General features: G+C 40.7%; 1 protein-coding gene across 1 annotated transcript in view; it reads right to left on the bottom strand.

Moving 5' to 3' along the window:
* megf10 (multiple EGF-like-domains 10) overlaps positions 1-18,256 on the bottom strand; it is a 56,203-nt gene that overhangs the window by 14,820 nt on the left and 23,127 nt on the right. The window contains exons 7-17 of the mRNA XM_012915985.3: positions 16,157-16,277; positions 15,809-15,945; positions 12,495-12,707; positions 11,430-11,604; positions 8,277-8,397; positions 7,339-7,502; positions 6,842-6,944; positions 5,850-5,996; positions 4,385-4,519; positions 4,095-4,223; positions 3,792-3,920 (exon numbers count right to left, since the gene is read on the bottom strand). Of these exons, the coding sequence (XP_012771439.3) occupies positions 3,792-3,920; positions 4,095-4,223; positions 4,385-4,519; positions 5,850-5,996; positions 6,842-6,944; positions 7,339-7,502; positions 8,277-8,397; positions 11,430-11,604; positions 12,495-12,707; positions 15,809-15,945; positions 16,157-16,277 (1,574 nt within the window). The remainder of the gene's footprint in view (positions 1-3,791; positions 3,921-4,094; positions 4,224-4,384; positions 4,520-5,849; positions 5,997-6,841; positions 6,945-7,338; positions 7,503-8,276; positions 8,398-11,429; positions 11,605-12,494; positions 12,708-15,808; positions 15,946-16,156; positions 16,278-18,256) is intronic.

The raw sequence follows: 18,256 nt of genomic DNA, 5'->3' as shown, positions 1-18,256 counted from the left end.
CTGTGAAGGTTCTCAGTCATCCAGGTCATCGTAGTCAAAGGAGCTTGCAAAGAAAAGCGTCTGGACTTCTTTAAGTTACTTGAAGACGTTTCACCTCTCATCCGAGAAGCTTCTTCAGTTCTAAGGTCAAATGGTGGAGAGTCCCAGATTTTAAGCCCTATGCGAGTGTCCCCAAGAGGGTCATGGACCCTCTGTTGATCCTCTTCCTAATCACAAGAGCTAAAGTGTGAAAGTGGGTGTGGGTCACAATCAGTCGCCTGAGCCAAGGTGTGGCTCAGGCGACAGGCCACACCTTGGCTCAGGCCACACCTTGGCTCAGGCGATTAGAGGATCATCAGGGGGTCCTTTTGTCCCTCTGTGGGGGGATACTCCCACTAGGTTTATATCTGGGACTCTCCACCATTTGACCTTAGAACTGAAGAAGCTTCTCGGATGAGAGGTGAAACGTCTTCAAGTAACTTAAAGAAGTCCAGACGCTTTTCTTTGCAAGCTCCTTTGACCATATGATTGTTGGGTTTTTCTCTGTATATATTATTATAGGGTCTACCTTACAATATAAAGTGCCTTGAGACAACAGTTGTTGTGATTTGGAGCTGCATAAATGAAACTGAATTGAAAGTTGTGTCACTCAATGAGTCATGAAAGCGTCTTCTTCACAAAAACCAAAACCGCAATTTTTGAAACCCGCCAACGTGGAAAATGTTCTCACAAAAACAACACCATGTTTCCGGAGTCTGACAAAAAGCCATCGACCCAGCAGCTGGTACAAACATCGCCTCGACATCCACCTATTTTGTAGCATTTGTGTTGCATACAAATGACCTCACAGGATGTGTTGCTATAAGGACACCACACACATAAGATGGCACTCGATTGTAATAGAAATAAAGTCAAGCCGAGCTGTATTGCCTCGAGCTGCGTCGAGTCGATTGGAGTAGGTACTAATGGAAAAAGTGCTTCCATCTTAACCCAGTCAGTTACCAATAGCACGGACTATATGCCTATATATGAGGAATATAGACTCTGCTGTTAACAGGTGAGGTTGAGAAATTTCCCTTGACCTGCAAGGTTACTCAGAGACAATACTTCCCCAGAGATAAGCAGGGTACTCATGGGCACGTGTACTGGGTAATACTCATAGGATCAGACTTGGACCTTTAACACTAAGGTCACTCAGGGTGCTGGATTTGGGATGAAAGCCCCTATTCATGGTAAGTGTAATGGCATCAGCCACACATGGGTAAATCAGTCCATTTGTTCACTTTATTAGTTTGGTTTGCAGTTTTCTTCATTAATATAATTCATTAATCATTTTATTTAAACCTAACACTGATATTATGAGGCGCGCGCATAATAGCATTGTGGGGTTTTTCTAAAAATGTTTTCTGTTTAATTATGTTTCTCTTTCTTTGAATTACCTGGTTTGGGGCTGTGGCTGTTTCCTGTCTTGACTCAGGATTCTGAGAACAAAATGCCTGCTCAGCAGGACCAACCATGTGCTTATCAGGAACAGGGGTGTTTTAGGTTTACTTATGTTATTCTGTGCTTAGTTAATATTAGTGTGTGTTTTTGTTTCCCCCCTACTGTGTGTAAATGGTTTGGCCAAACCACTTTAAAAGCTACCCTCATGTGTCTTTGTAATTAGGTCAGTTTGTGGGTTAAGTTGTGTCCACTTTGTTTGTTTAAGTTTCTGGAAATTACTTTGTGTAGAGTTATATTTAGTTGACCTCTTTTATGGGCCTGCTAATTATGTTTTGGAATTTTGTCTGTTTGAGAGTTAAAATAAAGAAAACCCTTTTTGAAGACATTTTTTTCTGTGTCCTCTATGCCTTGGCTGCTTGGTCCCTCGCAGTAAGGACCCTACTTGTCTTGATGACAGTGGCTTCTAACAGTCCCATCGTATTTAGATGTGACTGGTCCCCTCTGGGGATTAGGACTGTCTGGCCTTAAGTTAGCCAGTCTGGGTGCATCTCATCACTTAGCAGCTTTTTCCATTGTGCTGTCAGAAACTCATGGATTCCAGTTAGTTTTGGCCAGTAGGTGCGAATCATGTCAGGGCTGTCAAACTCTTCATACTTTACAATCTTTCTTGTATGCCTGCCACTGTAATGTTTAACTGTTCATGTAGTGCAATCCCCTCAGTTCTGCTCTTAGCTACACCAGCCACTGAGCATCTTTCTTCCATATGCTATTCCAGTATTGCTCCGTCTCCAGTCTTGGTGGTGCATTTCTCATATCATTCCTTTGCCACTGACAGTACAGATTGAATTATTTAGTGGAGAACAGCTGGCTTTTTCTCCTGGCTACTATCTCTCTGGTATACCGTTCCAAGTGGGTAGTCAAGGCTTGGTAATCGGCCACGGAGGGTCCAGGTTTCAAGCTTAGCCATGGTCTTCTCTTTCAGCTCAGCTTCTTTCAAACTCAAAGCCTTCAATGGACCAGTTGTTCATCGGGTTTGGTACCCAATCTCAGAGAGATGATGATATCTCCCCCATGGCCTGAGGTCCTGGCCAACCCTTGCCAAAGCATTTGTGTTGTACCTCATTTCTCATCTCTAGTTGTAGCAGTTGCTTCTTCTGGATGTTGGAACACTGAGCTATTAGTTGATTCGCTCTTAATCTAAAAGTTGGGTGACAAAGAAGCCATAGGTCCCACATCCTATTCATGTAACCACCTTTTGCTGGAATTCTTTGCATAGAAGCATTCCAACAGCTCCTTATTCTCATCCCTTGCCTTCTTGTTCCGGTAGCCCACTTCTTATTAAGGTCACTCCTCTTTAAAGTCAAATAAACGCAAGTTTCATAAAAATTCTAAAATGTCTTTTATCTTTTAAACTATGCTTAAAATTTTAATGAAGCTTATGCGTATTAGCTTCCACTTTGTATGGTTTAAATCTCAGTGCCCTGTCATTCTCCCTCTCATGCTCTCATTCATGCAGCCAGCATCCTCAAATTTCCACCCCACCCGAGTCACTCAGAGCACCATCAAAGCTCCTTAAGTCCAAGGGGTCCTGTCCTAAATCCTGTTGTCACTGGGATTCTGTTCTGCCATGATGAGTCATCGTATCTAATTGCCAAATGCATTAATTTTTCTATTGCAACGAATTATGTTCATTTCTTCCAAATTATCTCTCCTTATTGAACTACCTTTTTTTGTATTGGAAACATTTAGGAAATGATACTGGTATATGGGGATTCGACATATCACATTAGAGTTTGCATCAAATATCCTGTCCCATTTGACCTCCGATCTCATTTTTACAGTACACATCCTATACATAACCTTTCTTTCAAGTTGACAACAAAATGTGTTAAATCTTTAAAGAAAGTATTGCTAAGAGAAAGAGAATGAGGTGCAAGTTAGTTAGAAAAATTGTAGTATAATATTATATAACAAGTTATATTTATATACATGTATAACAACTTTTCCATGTCCAGTTATTTACAAATCAATACTTTTTACTTACTCCTACATAATGTTTGTCTAAACATCTGTCATGCCACCCTTATCAGATTTTTACTGCACTACAAACTTAAACTATTTTCTTAAAGTAAAAAAACAAAAGAAAGAAAGTGAAATTAATATATAGAAATACTATAAAAAGTAAAAACTGCCAAGAAAGGTTTGGGCCCTTGGATTGTTTCTTATCGTTTGTTTTTTCAGTTTGAGCATGGCAATGCTCGACAATGGCAGAACAAAAATTTGTCTTTCTCTTAACCATTTACAATTTGGACTAAATGACATAACTTGGGTGTGTGTTTATGTGTATGTGTGTTTGCAATTTGACTGACGCTGTGTGCAGTAGAGGCCAGTCCATCCTGGGCTGCACTTGCATTCTCCATCATAAGCGCTGCAGTATGCTCCATTGTGGCAGTTACATGTGTGGATGCAGTTGGGTCCCCAGTGACCAGTTGGACAAGCTACAAAATGTGATAATCAAATGTTAGTGCTAGAACCAGTTGATGGCTAAATAATCTTTTCTAAAGAACCTTTCACAGCACAATAATTTTTTCATAACGAAGAATAATACAGGGCGGTAACATTATCAAGCATATATAAATTGCAATATATAATTATTTCCAGAGTAAACCCACATTGAGAGCAGTCACTGCCAATCCATCCTGGATAACACTGACAGGAGCCATCGATAGGATGACAGGTTCCATTGTTTGTGCAGCTGCAGCTCTGGGCACACTTCTTCCCAAAACGACCGCTGGGACACACTGTATAGACATGTGTTAACATGTGTCATACTTTACTCAGAATATTACATCAAAGATTAACATTAACAGGAAGCTTGACCACTAACCCTTTACCTACACTAGTTGAATTACGTGACCAGCATTTGTTTCTTGGAAGCAACAGTATGTGGCCTGTCACTCACCCTCATTACACAGTGCTCCCTTGAAGCCTGGCAGACATTCACACTGTCCTGTTATGTGGTGACATGGTCCATTACTATGGACACATTGTGGACAGGTCTGACTGCAGTGGTGACCAAAATAACCTGGCGAGCAGACTGCGAGCAAAACAGAGCAAACACAACATGCAATTTATAAAATTGTTGGATCATATATTTGTGGACAGTGAGGGGATATTTTTTGTGGTAATTTTATTCCTCTGTCCACCATCCTAGTGGATTTTACAGTACTGTGCAAAACTCTTGAGCCACCTTAAATGTATTTATATTTTAGTTAAAAGGAGCCAGAGAAGTTATCTTCTCCACGCTTTTTGAAGGTCTTTTAAATGTCTTTTTTGAAGATTGATTCTTTTCCACCCATTTTTAGTTCAGGCCTTGCACCTGACCATTTGCTGAGTGATGCTATTAGGCCATTTAATCATTTGACATTAATCATTCAAGCATAAGAAAACACACCTTACTCAAGAGTTGCTGTTCTCTGACTTTGTTGACTCTACTTTCTGGGACAGTACCCAAGCCTTCCCACTCTTGATTATAGCCAGTGAAGAGTGCTATATAAATCAATAAAGTAAAGTAAAGTAAGTGATTGTATATCAGTTGTTTGCCTTCTGTATTTAACTGTGTGAGGATATTTCTTGATTATAGACTTTGACAATGATACCCTACCTCCTCGAGTGGGTGTTGTGAAGCCTGGCAGACATTCACGCTTTAGCTTTTATTAACTAAAGTTAATTCATTTGATCGCTCCTAAAGTTTTTGGTGTTTCTGATAAAATTTGGTTTTCCACCTTATGTTGACTTTATTTGCATTGACACCTCTCAGCTCCACATCTTTCAACTTCTCATGGAATAATAAGCCAACAGGCCTCACTTGGCCATGGGACTTCTTGTCATTAAATGCTCAGATCACTTTTGAGCCTGTAAAAATATCTGACTATGTATATGAAAAGCTGCAATCCCTGAACAGTTAGTGTAATACTTTCGTTAAACTCCTTACATTAAAACAGAAAATCTGTAGTTACGTGTTTGACTTAAAATACTTGTGTCATCATTTGTGTCATTGTCCAAATACTTATGGACCTTCCTGTTATATATTTTAACATTAAACGAGTTAAGATAATAAGTACAAATATTTTAATTGAACCATGTCAAAATATTTTAAAGCCCCTAGTTTAAATCATCAGATGCAGGTTAATCATATCACATTTTGCTTTTGATGTTCATTTTTTCTTTCAAATGTGAAAACAAGGTTTATTTCTGTTCCAGACTTTTTTTTTTTTTTTTTAACAACACTGATATTAATCATGACTATTGATGTCTATAATAACTATTAAATCAGAGTGAGGTTAAGTAAACCTATATATCATTTTAGCTCACCACAACCTATGTGATGATTTTACAGTATTGTGTGGTGTTGATGTAGGACTTACTTCTCTGACAGGTTGGGCCTCTGTATCCTGGAGCACACTCACAGGTTCCTTCATCTGGAGAGCAGGATGCTCCATTCTTACAGTTACAGGGGAGGGAGCAGTTTGGACCCCAGTGGCCCTCTGCACACACGCTGTCACAGTGGATACCTGTTCACACGCACAGATGTGTTTCCATCATTGCAGTACATTCTTACATTAATTTGACTATCAAATACTGCAATCCTGAATGTGAATGAAAAAAACCAAAACATCTATTGATGCTGAAGGAGAAGTGAGTCCATTGCTATTTTTTAGAGGTCTAATTGAGGATCAGCAGCAAAGCCCCCTGCCAACCCCCCCTGGTGAAGATCACAAAAAGAAGAAAAAAAGGGAGAGTAAGGCATCATAAGCTTTTAATTACGCCTTACAGTAAAAAACAATGGTCCCATCCTGGACAGAGGCCATAATACTGGATCTTCCTAAAGAAGGCAAAGACCCGACAGAGTGTCAGTTTTAAAGCCCAATAATTATGTTAAATGCAGACCTCCGCATTTTGAATACAATCTTAGCATGCAGACTTAATTTAAGTCGTGTCTTCTGTTGTAGTAGCCGCTGGTCCGTCTGTGTATCCACCATGTTTCATCTGTGTGTTCTCCCTGCTGTCCATCGTCACTTACCTCTGCCCATCCTCCTTCATGTTCGTGCTCTGGTTCGTGTCTTGTAGTTTAGTTGTTCTCAGTTTAGACAGTCTGCAGTCCCGTTTGCCGTTTTTCTATTTTGTACTTTGTGTTCAATAAACCACCTTCACACCTTTACAAGTGCTTGCGATTGGATCCTCCTTTATCATCTCCACACGGCTCATCTCACTCGCCGTGACAGTATTTTATATCCTATAATAAAAGCTGTGTTTGTTTGTTTTTGTTAAAGTTCTGTCTGTGAATCTGCATTTGGGTCCTACGCTGCCTGCTTCACAGCCAGTTTATGACACATGGCACATTGTAATTAGGTATTACCCGTCCATCCAGCCAAACAGCGGCAGTGACCAGTAGCGTGGTGACATCCATCAGCATGATTGCAGTCACAGCGTTCTTTACAATCCAGACCATAGGTACCATCCTAAGGGGAAAAAACAAACAAACAAGGCAATCCATGAAGAAATGTAAAAACATGTTCATTCATATGACATGTGGCATTTGGTTATCAAGATAATCAAAAATATGGTGTATGGTCTGAGGTGTGGTTTGGCTCCGTTTCAAAATACAGATGTTTAGTGTTATTAAAAGCTGAGGTCCAAAAACAGTTCAAAAACGTTCAAACTTCTCAATATCAGATTTTGTCTTTGTACTATATTTATTCAAATATAAAATTTAAATGATTTGTATTTTTGTTGTTTGAATTCTATTTACAAATTTAATAAGATACCACTTTTTTGAAAGTAGTGATAAAACATAGAACAATGATTTTCTTTTCCAAAAAACTTTGGGAGCTTCCATATAATCCTATAACTCACCTGACAGTGGAGTTCACATCTCTCTCCTCTCCAGCCCGGAGCACAGGTACAGTGACCATCCAGTGGGTTGCACGCTCCTCCGTTCCCACAAATGCATGCGGAACCACATCCCAAACCCCAGGTGCCACTGGGACAGTTGATGGAGCAGTCTAACCCATGCCACCCTGATTAAACAAGGTAATTTATATTTGAACACATGTAAACCTTACTTTTGATTAACTTATGAAAGCATTTTTATTCAGTGCAGCACAAAGATCAAAATATTTCTGTATTAATATAACACACGAACTGAGATTTGTATTAATTTGATAAACTGAACTAGTTGAACTAGTGCTCAAATATAGTGTAGAATATTTACTTCATTTGACCGAGTTTTGAAAGAGAGAGGGAGAGAGAAAACTCGAAAGCCTACACAGAATGATACTGTACCATAGAAATAAAAACACAACTATGGACATTGATGAAGGTTATTTTTTATATTGTGGGGACAAAAGAGACTATTGAAAAAGATCAGTTAAACAAATGTTAGTGAAGAGAAGCAAGGTGAGCATCACAAAATGTGTTGCAGGCTCTAATGTGTGTGCAGAGGAGATAAAGGTGTTGCTGGACTAGGAAGGCAAAGTCTCTGACCTCGCATTTTCATTCTAGGCTTCTACAGGCAGTGCTCATGAATTTAGACAATACTTATTTAACTTTTGCAATCCTTTGACTTTAGTTTAAATTCTTGGATTCCTATATTCAGTTATCATTCAGAGCAAATACTGCTTTATCTCAGCAACAGTGCACTATGGACCTGGGAATATTTTAGATGTGATGAGTCAAACGTTTGACTCATCAAGTGTTTATCAGAAGGATATTAATAACCAATCCAGGGGAACTATATAGAGAAATGGCTGTAACTTGTAGCAAATGCAGGGGTTATATTAACAGTAACTAACCTGGCTTACAGGAACAGGATCCATCTATGGGGGAACACTTAGCTTTGTTCTTACAGTTGCAGCTGGAGGAGCAGTTCACACCAAATGTTCCTGCTGGGCATGGCACTGAACATATGGGACCCTGAGAAGATTAACAGACAAAATGCTAACAGTGACGACGAAAACAACACAGTTTCATTTTTTGGTAACTTTGCTTGCTTTTGTCTTTTGTGTAAAGTTTGATCATCAACAGACCTGAAGGGACAGTTCATCAAACTGTATTTGACATAGTCACATAGCACATTAAAGACTTCTGAGCCACTCTTCTTTTACTCTTGTTTCTTTTCTGCGTGCCTTATAGCTTTGGATAGCTTCATTATGGCTGTTTAAAATGTTTGAGTGTAGCTGCATAGCCACTTAAAGAGAGGCAACCAAACATTTCTTAGATGTTATTTTTCATGGCAGTGTAATACATGCAAAAATGAAACAAACTATTTCCTATCAGCTTCTTAGAATATTATAAGCAGGAGATTTAAGATTTTGGATTCTGTATAGATGAGGATCATATTGCCACATCTATATAGAACCCAAAATGCAAACAATTGCTCACTGAATCTATTTGGATACGACTACTGTGGCTGGAGAACTGGTTGCCTTGACACAATTCTTTAAGCACATAATGTAGCCTCACAAGCTACATTATTCAAAGGAATTGATGTTGTGAGGAATAATTCTGAGCTTTGACTACACTCGTTGCTAAGCTAACCCATTTTGCTTTCACTTACAGAGTAGGAGACAAGTAAGTAGGGAACCCAACTCTAGGAAAGGAAGCAAATATTTAGATTTTCTAAAATTTTCAACAGTCCCAAAATAGTTGTGTCCAGACAGACAAAACTATCATGTGTAAGTGTGTGAAAAAGGAAAATAATTAAGAGCTTTTTTCTGAAAACAGAATTGCACATTTTGTCGACGTTTCAACCTGTTGCCACTAGATCTTTCTACAAAGCCACATATGCAATAACAGTACGGGCAGAGCCTCACATTATCCATTTGTTTGTTGGTAATTTTTGAAACATTAATCTATACTGGAATGATGGTTGTGAATAAGGCAGTCAGGCGGGTTAATGGGCCCACACAGTGTTTGGAAGTATAACTTGTGCTTGTATTATGTATCTTACTTAAGAAAGGCAAATAGATTTCCCATGAACAACATGCATTAACAATTCCCAGCAGAAAATACTGCTTGCATTACTCTGCAACATTTCCTTCATTGCCAAATAACTCCCATTTAAATTGCCAGAATTATGCACCCCTCTGCCTTCACATCCCATTCTTAATGCATAGGGTTTACAGTAGCTATAACAGCTGCTATTTACACCTATAACAGCTTCAACGCCTCTGGGAAGGTGTTTATGGGAATGCCCAACTCCTGCAAAACAACCCCACAACTTAGGCTACGTTCCCACTGCAGGCGAAAGCGCATCAAATCCGACTTTTTTGACCCTATGCGACCCATATCCGATCATGGTATGACAGTGTGAACAGCACAAATCCGATATTTTCAAATCTGACCTGGGTCATTTTCCGATACATATCTGATGTTTTAGAAAGCGACTGCTGTTTGAACGGTCATGTCGCATTAAATCCGTCTTTTACATCACTGACACAAGACAGACGCCAATTATCAGCGGCGGAGAAGACATCGTGAACGCTTCCTGGCCATCCAGTGTAGATGTCAGTGAAACTGTTGGGAAGACAGTATTGGAGAAATGTGAACATTTTATTTGTACTGTATAATCTGCAGATTCTGACAGAAATCTGCAACTATCCTTTGAAGCACCGCTCCTCTCTAAAACAGCCACTTGCAAATAACAAAATAACTTTATAACATAAAGCAAAATTGGGAAACGTAAAGTAGGAAAAAAGTCTTTATATTAACGGCCATCAGTCAAACAATACTGTTTGGTCTGGGTCTAAACAGAGTGCGTTGTGTGTGACGTCTTCTTTTGCCGCTTTGAGCGTTCACACTAGAACGTGTTTGCTGTCACATTTTATTTGTAGCGTGAACAAGCAGACAAAAAAATCGAATTTGATCAAAAAATCGGAATTGAGCATTAAGACCTGCAGTGTGAAGGTAGCCATAATCCCCCTCCGCCAAACTTTAGACTTGGTACAATGCAGTTAGACCAAATACATTTTTCCTGGCAAATATCAAACCTAGACTTGTTCCCCAGATTGCCAGATGAAGAGACACGATTCATCACACCAGTCAACATGTCTCCACTGCTCTGGAGTCCGGTGGCAGTGTGCATCCAACATTTTGCATTGTGCTTGGATGCAGCTGCTGGGCCATGAAAAAGGAATTCCATGAAGCTCTCTATCTCATGTTCTTGAGCTAATCTGAAGGCCAGAGGAAATTTGGAGTTCTGTAGCTACTGACTCTGCGGGGCGATCGTGGCTCAAAGAGTTGGCAGTTTGTCTTGTAACCGGAAGGTTGCCGGTTCGAGCCAAGTCTCGGTCATTGTGTCCTTGGGCAAGACACTTCACCTGCCGCCTGCTGGTGATGGCCAGAGGGGCTGATGGTGCGATATGGCAGCCTCGCTTCTATCAGTCTGCCCCAGGGCAGCTGTAGCTACAACTGTAGCTGCCTCCACCAGTGTGTGAATGTGAGAGTGAATGAATAGTGGAATTGTAAAGTGCTTTGAGGGCCCCGAAAAGCGCTATATAAATGCAATCCATTATTATTATTAAAAGTGGTGATCCGTATGCCTCAGTATTTTATGTGGCCCACCACTTTTATGCTATTGTTCCTAATCACTTACACTTTGTTCTAATAGTTATGTGGGATACTTAGAAGTGAATAATTTCATGACAGGTGGCATCCTAGCACAGCCTAGCTTCATAGGTTATTAATGTGTTATTATTTGGAAACAGATGGTTTTGCATTTTGCAGCTCTGTTTATGCTGCTTACTAACTGCAGTGATTACTGAATTTAGACAGCAATGCATCACATTGCTGCTTTTCAAAAAACATGCAATATGATTACAGCAGTGTCTTACAATATTGCATGTACCGTGTGCAGTATACTTAGGTCTGATATCATGCATCACATATTTATGATTTGTGACATAAAACACTCACTGGCATTAACACATACTAATATATGGGTTTACCGTGAAGCCTGGAGCACAGATACACTCTCCAGTGACACTGTGGCAATCAGCACCATTCTGGCACTGGCACACCTGCTGACAGGACTCGCCATAAAATCCTGGAGTGCACGTCTCATTGCAGTAGAGACCTGACCAACCAGGCAGACATGTGCACTCCCCTGATATCGGGTGGCAGCTGGTGACAAGAGAGAAAACGATAATAGTTATAAACTTTGTTGAGGTGTTTCCTACAGTCAAGATTCCTACTAGTCAGTACTATTTCCTACTTAAAGTATTTAGTGTGCTTGAAACAAATTTTTCTATGACCTGTTTTTTTTAAGATCAGTGACTATCTCTAGTATTTAATCTCAAAGGTTAGCTAACACACTAGTAGCATTTCTGCAGTTAGCTACAAATATGAAGTGCACTGTCATGCTTCCCTGTGGGACTGAGCTTTAGCTTTTCTTTTAGCTTGTACAATTTCTCTACATCCAAACAGTGCTCACTGGAAACATACTGAAAGCCTAACAGCAGTGGCAACAGGCAAATCAGGCCATAAGTGTTTCTTCTAGCTGTCTTGGTCTAAATCTGAAAAAACAAAAACAAAAACAAAACAAAAAACCTAATCAAACTATCAAACTATCAAAAATCTAAATCTAAAAATTAATTACAATATACCTGAGGAAGACTTTTTTCATTTTTCAGTGTGTGGGTTAACTGTAGTAATACAGGTGAAATGTGGCTATATTTGATAGTAACAGAGTTTGACTGACAGATGGTGTAGCTGACACAGCAGTCCCATTGAGAAAGAAGCAGAACAGCTGTTATCTGCAATGACACATGCAGCCCACCAGCTGTGCTAGGCTAACTGATCACTACACTCAGTTGTCTACAGACACAGCGGTCATATACACAAATCTATACACGCAACATGTCAAACTGCTAAAACCCAAAAGATACAAAGGAAACACAGAGTTATATTTCGGAATTCGGGGAACCGTGAGGCAGCATTAATCAAATGGCTTCAAACTGACCTGATCTGCAGATCAAAGTGTGTCAAAGATGACAACATGATTTACTACATACCTACGAGTGCTTTGGACATAGCACGGACATTTCCTATCGCAACGTAGGCCATAGATTCCTTCAGGACACAGTCGGACATCACATGTCTTTCCTGTGTATCCTGGTTCACAAAGACACATTCCATTGCTGTGGTAGCACTTGCTGTTGTTTTCACAATTACATGTCTTTGCACAGGCAGCACCATAAGTACCAAGGGGACACTCATCCTGGCACCTGTTTATAGAGACACAGAAATATCCAGAGACAGTGATTAGGAAAAAGAGGTGGTGATCAATGACCATTCTCTCAAATGAAATATGAATTGTTGCGTATTTAGCTCCGTGACTATGGAAAGAGGCCTAAGGTTAATTTGTTTTTTACTGGCTGCAAATCTGGAATGTGTGGTTGTCTGTCTCTTGACAGTCAGAAATATTATAATTCAGATCATTTATCAGTACATATCCATATTTTATATCTATGTATAAATACAAAGAGTGATGAAACCTGCAGCTTCAGATTCTGTGAGATGTCGGCTTTCAGCACGTGCATGTCCATGCCCGTCAGGTGCATTTTTGCAGAATCCATTTACCTGCTCTCATTTGTTGTTTTAGCTGTTTGGCAGTTGTTGAAATAGTTTAGTGACCTTTAACCTGAGATTTTGGCGTTTTTCTGGCAAAAATCATTTATATTAAAAAAAAATCGATTCAGGATGTAATGAATCGATATTTCATTATTCAAACTAAAATCAGTTTGAATCGGGAAATCAATTTTTTTAAACCAACACTAGATAGCGAGCAACCAGGTCGAAAACAACATTGTGTTTCTGGTGTCCAAGGTTCAAATAACAGAGAGACTCTCCTTTCCAGCACCTTGGCATAGAGTTTTCTACCTATAATTGGAACTCACCCTCTGGTCTCCCTTCTTAAAGATGGAAACAACCACGCCAATCTGCCAATCCAGAGGTACCGACCCTGACCCCTCCACACAACATTGTAGGGGCGTGCCAACCAAGACAGCCCTACAACATCAAGAGCTTTCGGGAACTCAGGGTGAACCTCATCCACCCCAGGGGCCCTGACACCAAGGAGTTATTTAACTACCTCAGGGACCCCCAGAGATAGATGAGTTGTCCCTCTTGTCCCTATCCGGTCTTTAAGTCTGACGTCATTAGACATTTCTGGGCACAAACTCTGCTGCAGGTCCCTAAGTCAAATGATCACTGCAGCATTACTGAGAGAGAGAAAAACTGTCTAAATTCTTTCTTCTCTAATAAAATGATCAGCGTTCTGCTCTACCAGGTGTAACAATTAAGTTTAACATCCAGGCATCCATGAAAACAGAATTTATGACATTTAACGGCTTTAGAAGTTAGCAGGGAGTTAGCTTGCTAGCTTCCATCTAAATATAACTAACCATGTTCTGACTGAAGGATTTATGAAACAAATTCAAACGTACAGCTCTGCTATCACTTCCAACATAAATGAAGACAGAAAACTAAACAGCAGCGACATTTGTAAGGTTACTGAAGTTAGCTGATATATAATGATGTGCTACGTGATCGCTAGTGCGACAAAGCTATGTAAGCATTACTTAAACAGTAAATCTGGAGGACAAATGCTAATGAACGCAGGAATTTTTCCCACTCGATAAAAGTTAATGTGAGGGCTTCCAATGGTTAGGGGCAAATACCATCGCATGGCAGGATGCCGTAAACAGACCAAACCTCAGTCAGGAGAACAACTGAGATAATCCATCCACAATACGAGGTTAGTCATTAATATGCTGCTGCAAGGGCTGGGCTGTAGTTACATCGTAAGGTTTTAAAAACTGAGCTTTAAAATGATTAGTGGTAATGAAAACCGAGAGAAGCCAACAGTGATCACTGACAGTTTTTAGGGGCTTGTTGAGATTAAATAGAACAAGATACAAAGCATTAAAACATGTTAAAAACACAACAGCCTTATTAAATGCAGACTACTTTGGGCCCGGAAGCAGGATTCATCACGCCATCACTTAAAGACCGGATACTCCGCTTCCTCCACGGATGACATGCCAGTGGGATTAAGGAGGTTCTCGAGTATTCCTATTCTTTACTATCTAAATAAATTCACTGAAATTTTTACACTAAGTCCTGCATTTGAATCCTGCTTTGCCTCGTGGTGTCCTTGGGTTTTGCACCGAGGGTTTTGAGTTTTTTGTGAGCTCATGATCTGTTTTGATTTTGATAAAGAACTTATGTTTAGCTTTTTTAGTTTTCTGATAGTAGTTGATCATTGTTCCTCTGTGTTTGGTCATTCCCATTTTTGATCCCTCTCTGTTTCCCATGTCTGTCTAGTTCTGTGTTCTCTGTCTGTATTTGTCTGCTCTCCCTGTTCAGTTGTGTCAAATTAGTCTTCTCTCCCCAGTCAGTCATCCATCCATCCATCCATCTTCATCCGCTTATCCGAGGTCGGGTCGCGGGGGTAGCAGCCTAAGCAAAGAGGTCCAGACCTCCCTCTCCCCAGCCACCTCCTCCAGCTTGTCCGGGGGAATACCAAGGCGTTCCCAGGCCAGCCGAGAGATATAATCTCTCCAGCGTGTCCTGGGTCTGCCCCGGGGCCTCCTCCCGGTGGGACATGCCTGGAACACCTCGCCCAGGAGGCGCCCAGGGGGCATCCTTGCCAGATGCCCGAACCACCTCAGCTGGCTCCTTTCGATGTGGAGCAGCAGCTGCTCTACTCTAAGCCCCTCCCGGATGGCCGAACTTCTCACCCTATCTCTAAGGGAGAGGCCAGCCACCCTTCGGAGGAAGCTCATTTCCGCCGCTTGTATCCGCGATCTCGTTCTTTCGGTCACTACCCACAGCTCAGTCATGTCTCTGTTTATCATTTGTCTGTGTCAAGTTTGTACAACGGGTAAAATAAGTATTGAACACAAGTAAATATATTTCTAAAGGTGACATGAAATTCTCACCAGATGTCTGTAACAGCAATCCATCCAATCCACACATCCAAAGAAATCAAACAATAAATGTGCATAAATTAAATTGTTTAATAATGAGAAATGGAAAAAGGAAAAGCATTGAACATGCTTACTGAAATGTATTTAATACTTAAAAAAAAGGCTTTTGTTGGTGATGACAAGATGCCTCATGTATGGAGAAACTTTGCTCAGGTATGCTTTTGGCCCATTCCTCCACACAGTCTTCAAATACTTAAGGTTCTACAGGTCCCTTCTATGCACTCTGAGCTTTAACTATTAGTTATGGAGATGCTTGGTATTGAGGATATCCTGATTTTTGGGTATAAAAAACCCTGTACTGTACTGTGGGGCTTTGTTGTAAAGGTCTCTCTTACCGTTCTCCTGTGTATCCAGGGCTACAGATGCACTGTCCAGTAGATGACACACAAACGCCATTGTTGTGACACTGACATTCCTGGGAACAGTTTTTTCCAAATCTCCCTTCTGGACATGGCTGACCACAAACTGTTCCCTGCAGACAACAGCACAAACATGTGTTTATCGTATACAGAATCTGCAATAATAACTTCAATAATTATAACTTCAAAAATAAATTCTCTTCCTATCAAAAGTATCAAAAGTTTCTCTCTGGTTTAGTTCATGCTTGCATATTACCATAAAATACTAGCATGTCTAGTGAGCTGAATTTTCTTAAAGAGTTAAGGAACAGTTAGTGTTTGTACCATCCATCCTGCTGGACAGGAGCACTCTCCGGTTACATGGTGACACACTCCTCCATTCTGACATGGACATCTCTCCTCACATTGCTGCCCATGTTTACCTGGTGGACAGAGTTCTTCACACCTTCAAAAAAAAGAAAAGAAAAAGAAAACAACACTACATCTTTGCACTACTGAGTTTTCTTTGAGATTATAGACAACTAGTAATTTTATAGATATAAAATTATAAAGTAAAATTGTGCTGACCCTTGTTTCACTAAAACTTTGTTTTAAAGTTGCACTTTCTGGCATCAACTCGACCTGCCGTGTTTGATGGAAGAAAAATTCCGAATATTACCTAAAAGAACACTATCCCTATAGTCAAGCACAGAGACGGAAAGACTGTACTTTGAGTACTATTAGTCTTTGCTAATGATGCAGGACAACTTCAATAGACCTGGGCTCTGTACTGTAAAATCTTGGACGAGAACCTCTTTCCCTTTCCCAGAACATGTGGGATGGGTCTTCCAGCGTGACAATAATGGAAACAATCCCACCAAGGCAACAAAGGAGTGGTTAAAGAAAAACACACACTTAAGTCACAGTGTGTTCTAGTTTCTGTAAAGAGAAGTGGGACAAAATCTGTCCTTTGTGCAAACCTTTAGGGAAACTAGAAGTAATGTCTTACTACTGTGCTTCCCAACTAGGGTTTCTCCATCAGTTAGTAAGTCAGGTTTTTCTTGGTGATCAAATAAAAATTAGAGACTGTTCATTTACAGTGGGGCAAAAAAGTATTTAGTCAGCCACCGATTGTGCAAGTTCCCCCACTTAAAATGATGACAGAGGTCAGTAATTTGCACCAGAGGTACACTTCAACTGTGAGAGACAGAATGTGAAAAAAAAATCCATGAATCCACATGGTAGGATTTGTAAAGAATTTATTCGTAAATCAGGGTGGAAAATAAGTATTTGGTCAATAACAAAAATACAACTCAATACTTTGTAACATAACCTTTGTTGGCAATAACAGAGGTCAAACGTTTACTATAGGTCTTTACCAGGTTTGCACACACAGTAGCTGGTATTTTGGCCCATTCCTCCATGCAGATCTTCTCGAGAGCAGTGATGTTTTGGGGCTGTCGCCGAGCAACACGGACTTTCAACTCCCGCCACAGATTTTCTATGGGGTTGAGGTCTGGAGACTGGCTAGGCCACTCCAGGACTTTCAAATGCTTCTTACGGAGCCACTCCTTTGTTGCCCGGGCGGTGTGTTTTGGATCATTGTCATGTTGGAAGACCCAGCCTCGTTTCATCTTCAAAGTTCTCACTGATGGAAGGAGGTTTTGGCTCAAAATCTCACGATACATGGCCCCATTCATTCTGTCCTTAACACGGATCAGTCGTCCTGTCCCCTTGGCAGAAAAACAGCCCCATAGCATGATGTTTCCACCCCCATGCTTCACAGTAGGTATGGTGTTCTTGGGATGCAACTCAGTATTCTTCTTCCTCCAAACACGACGAGTTGAGTTTATACCAAAAAGTTCTACTTTGGTTTCATCTGACCACATGACATTCTCCCAATCCTCTGCTGTATCATCCATGTGCTCTCTGGCAAACTTCAGACGAGCCTGGACATGCACTGGCTTCAGCAGCGGAACACGTCTGGCACTGCGGGATTTGATTCCCTGCCGTTGTAGTGTGTTACTGATGGTGACCTTTGTTACTTTGGTCCCAGCTCTCTGCAGGTCATTCACCAGGTCCCCCCGTGTGGTTCTGGGATCTTTGCTCACCGTTCTCATGATCATTTTGACCCCACGGGATGAGATCTTGCGTGGAGCCCCAGATCAAGGGAGATTATCAGTGGTCTTGTATGTCTTCCATTTTCTGATGATTGCTCCCACAGTTGATTTTTTCACACCAAGCTGCTTGCCTATTGTAGATTCACTCTTCCCAGTCTGGTGCAGGTCTACAATACTTTTCCTGGTGTCCTTCGAAAGCTCTTTGGTCTTGGCCATGGCGGAGTTTGGAGTCTGACTGTTTGAGGCTGTGGACAGGTGTCTTTTATACAGATGATGAGTTCAAACAGGTGCCATTCATACAGGTAACGAGTGGGGGACAGAAAAG

This window comes from Maylandia zebra, linkage group LG7 (assembly GCF_041146795.1).
Source record: "Maylandia zebra isolate NMK-2024a linkage group LG7, Mzebra_GT3a, whole genome shotgun sequence".
Taxonomy (NCBI): Eukaryota; Metazoa; Chordata; class Actinopteri; order Cichliformes; family Cichlidae; genus Maylandia; species Maylandia zebra.
This window is presented reverse-complemented; position numbering and strand designations above follow the sequence as displayed.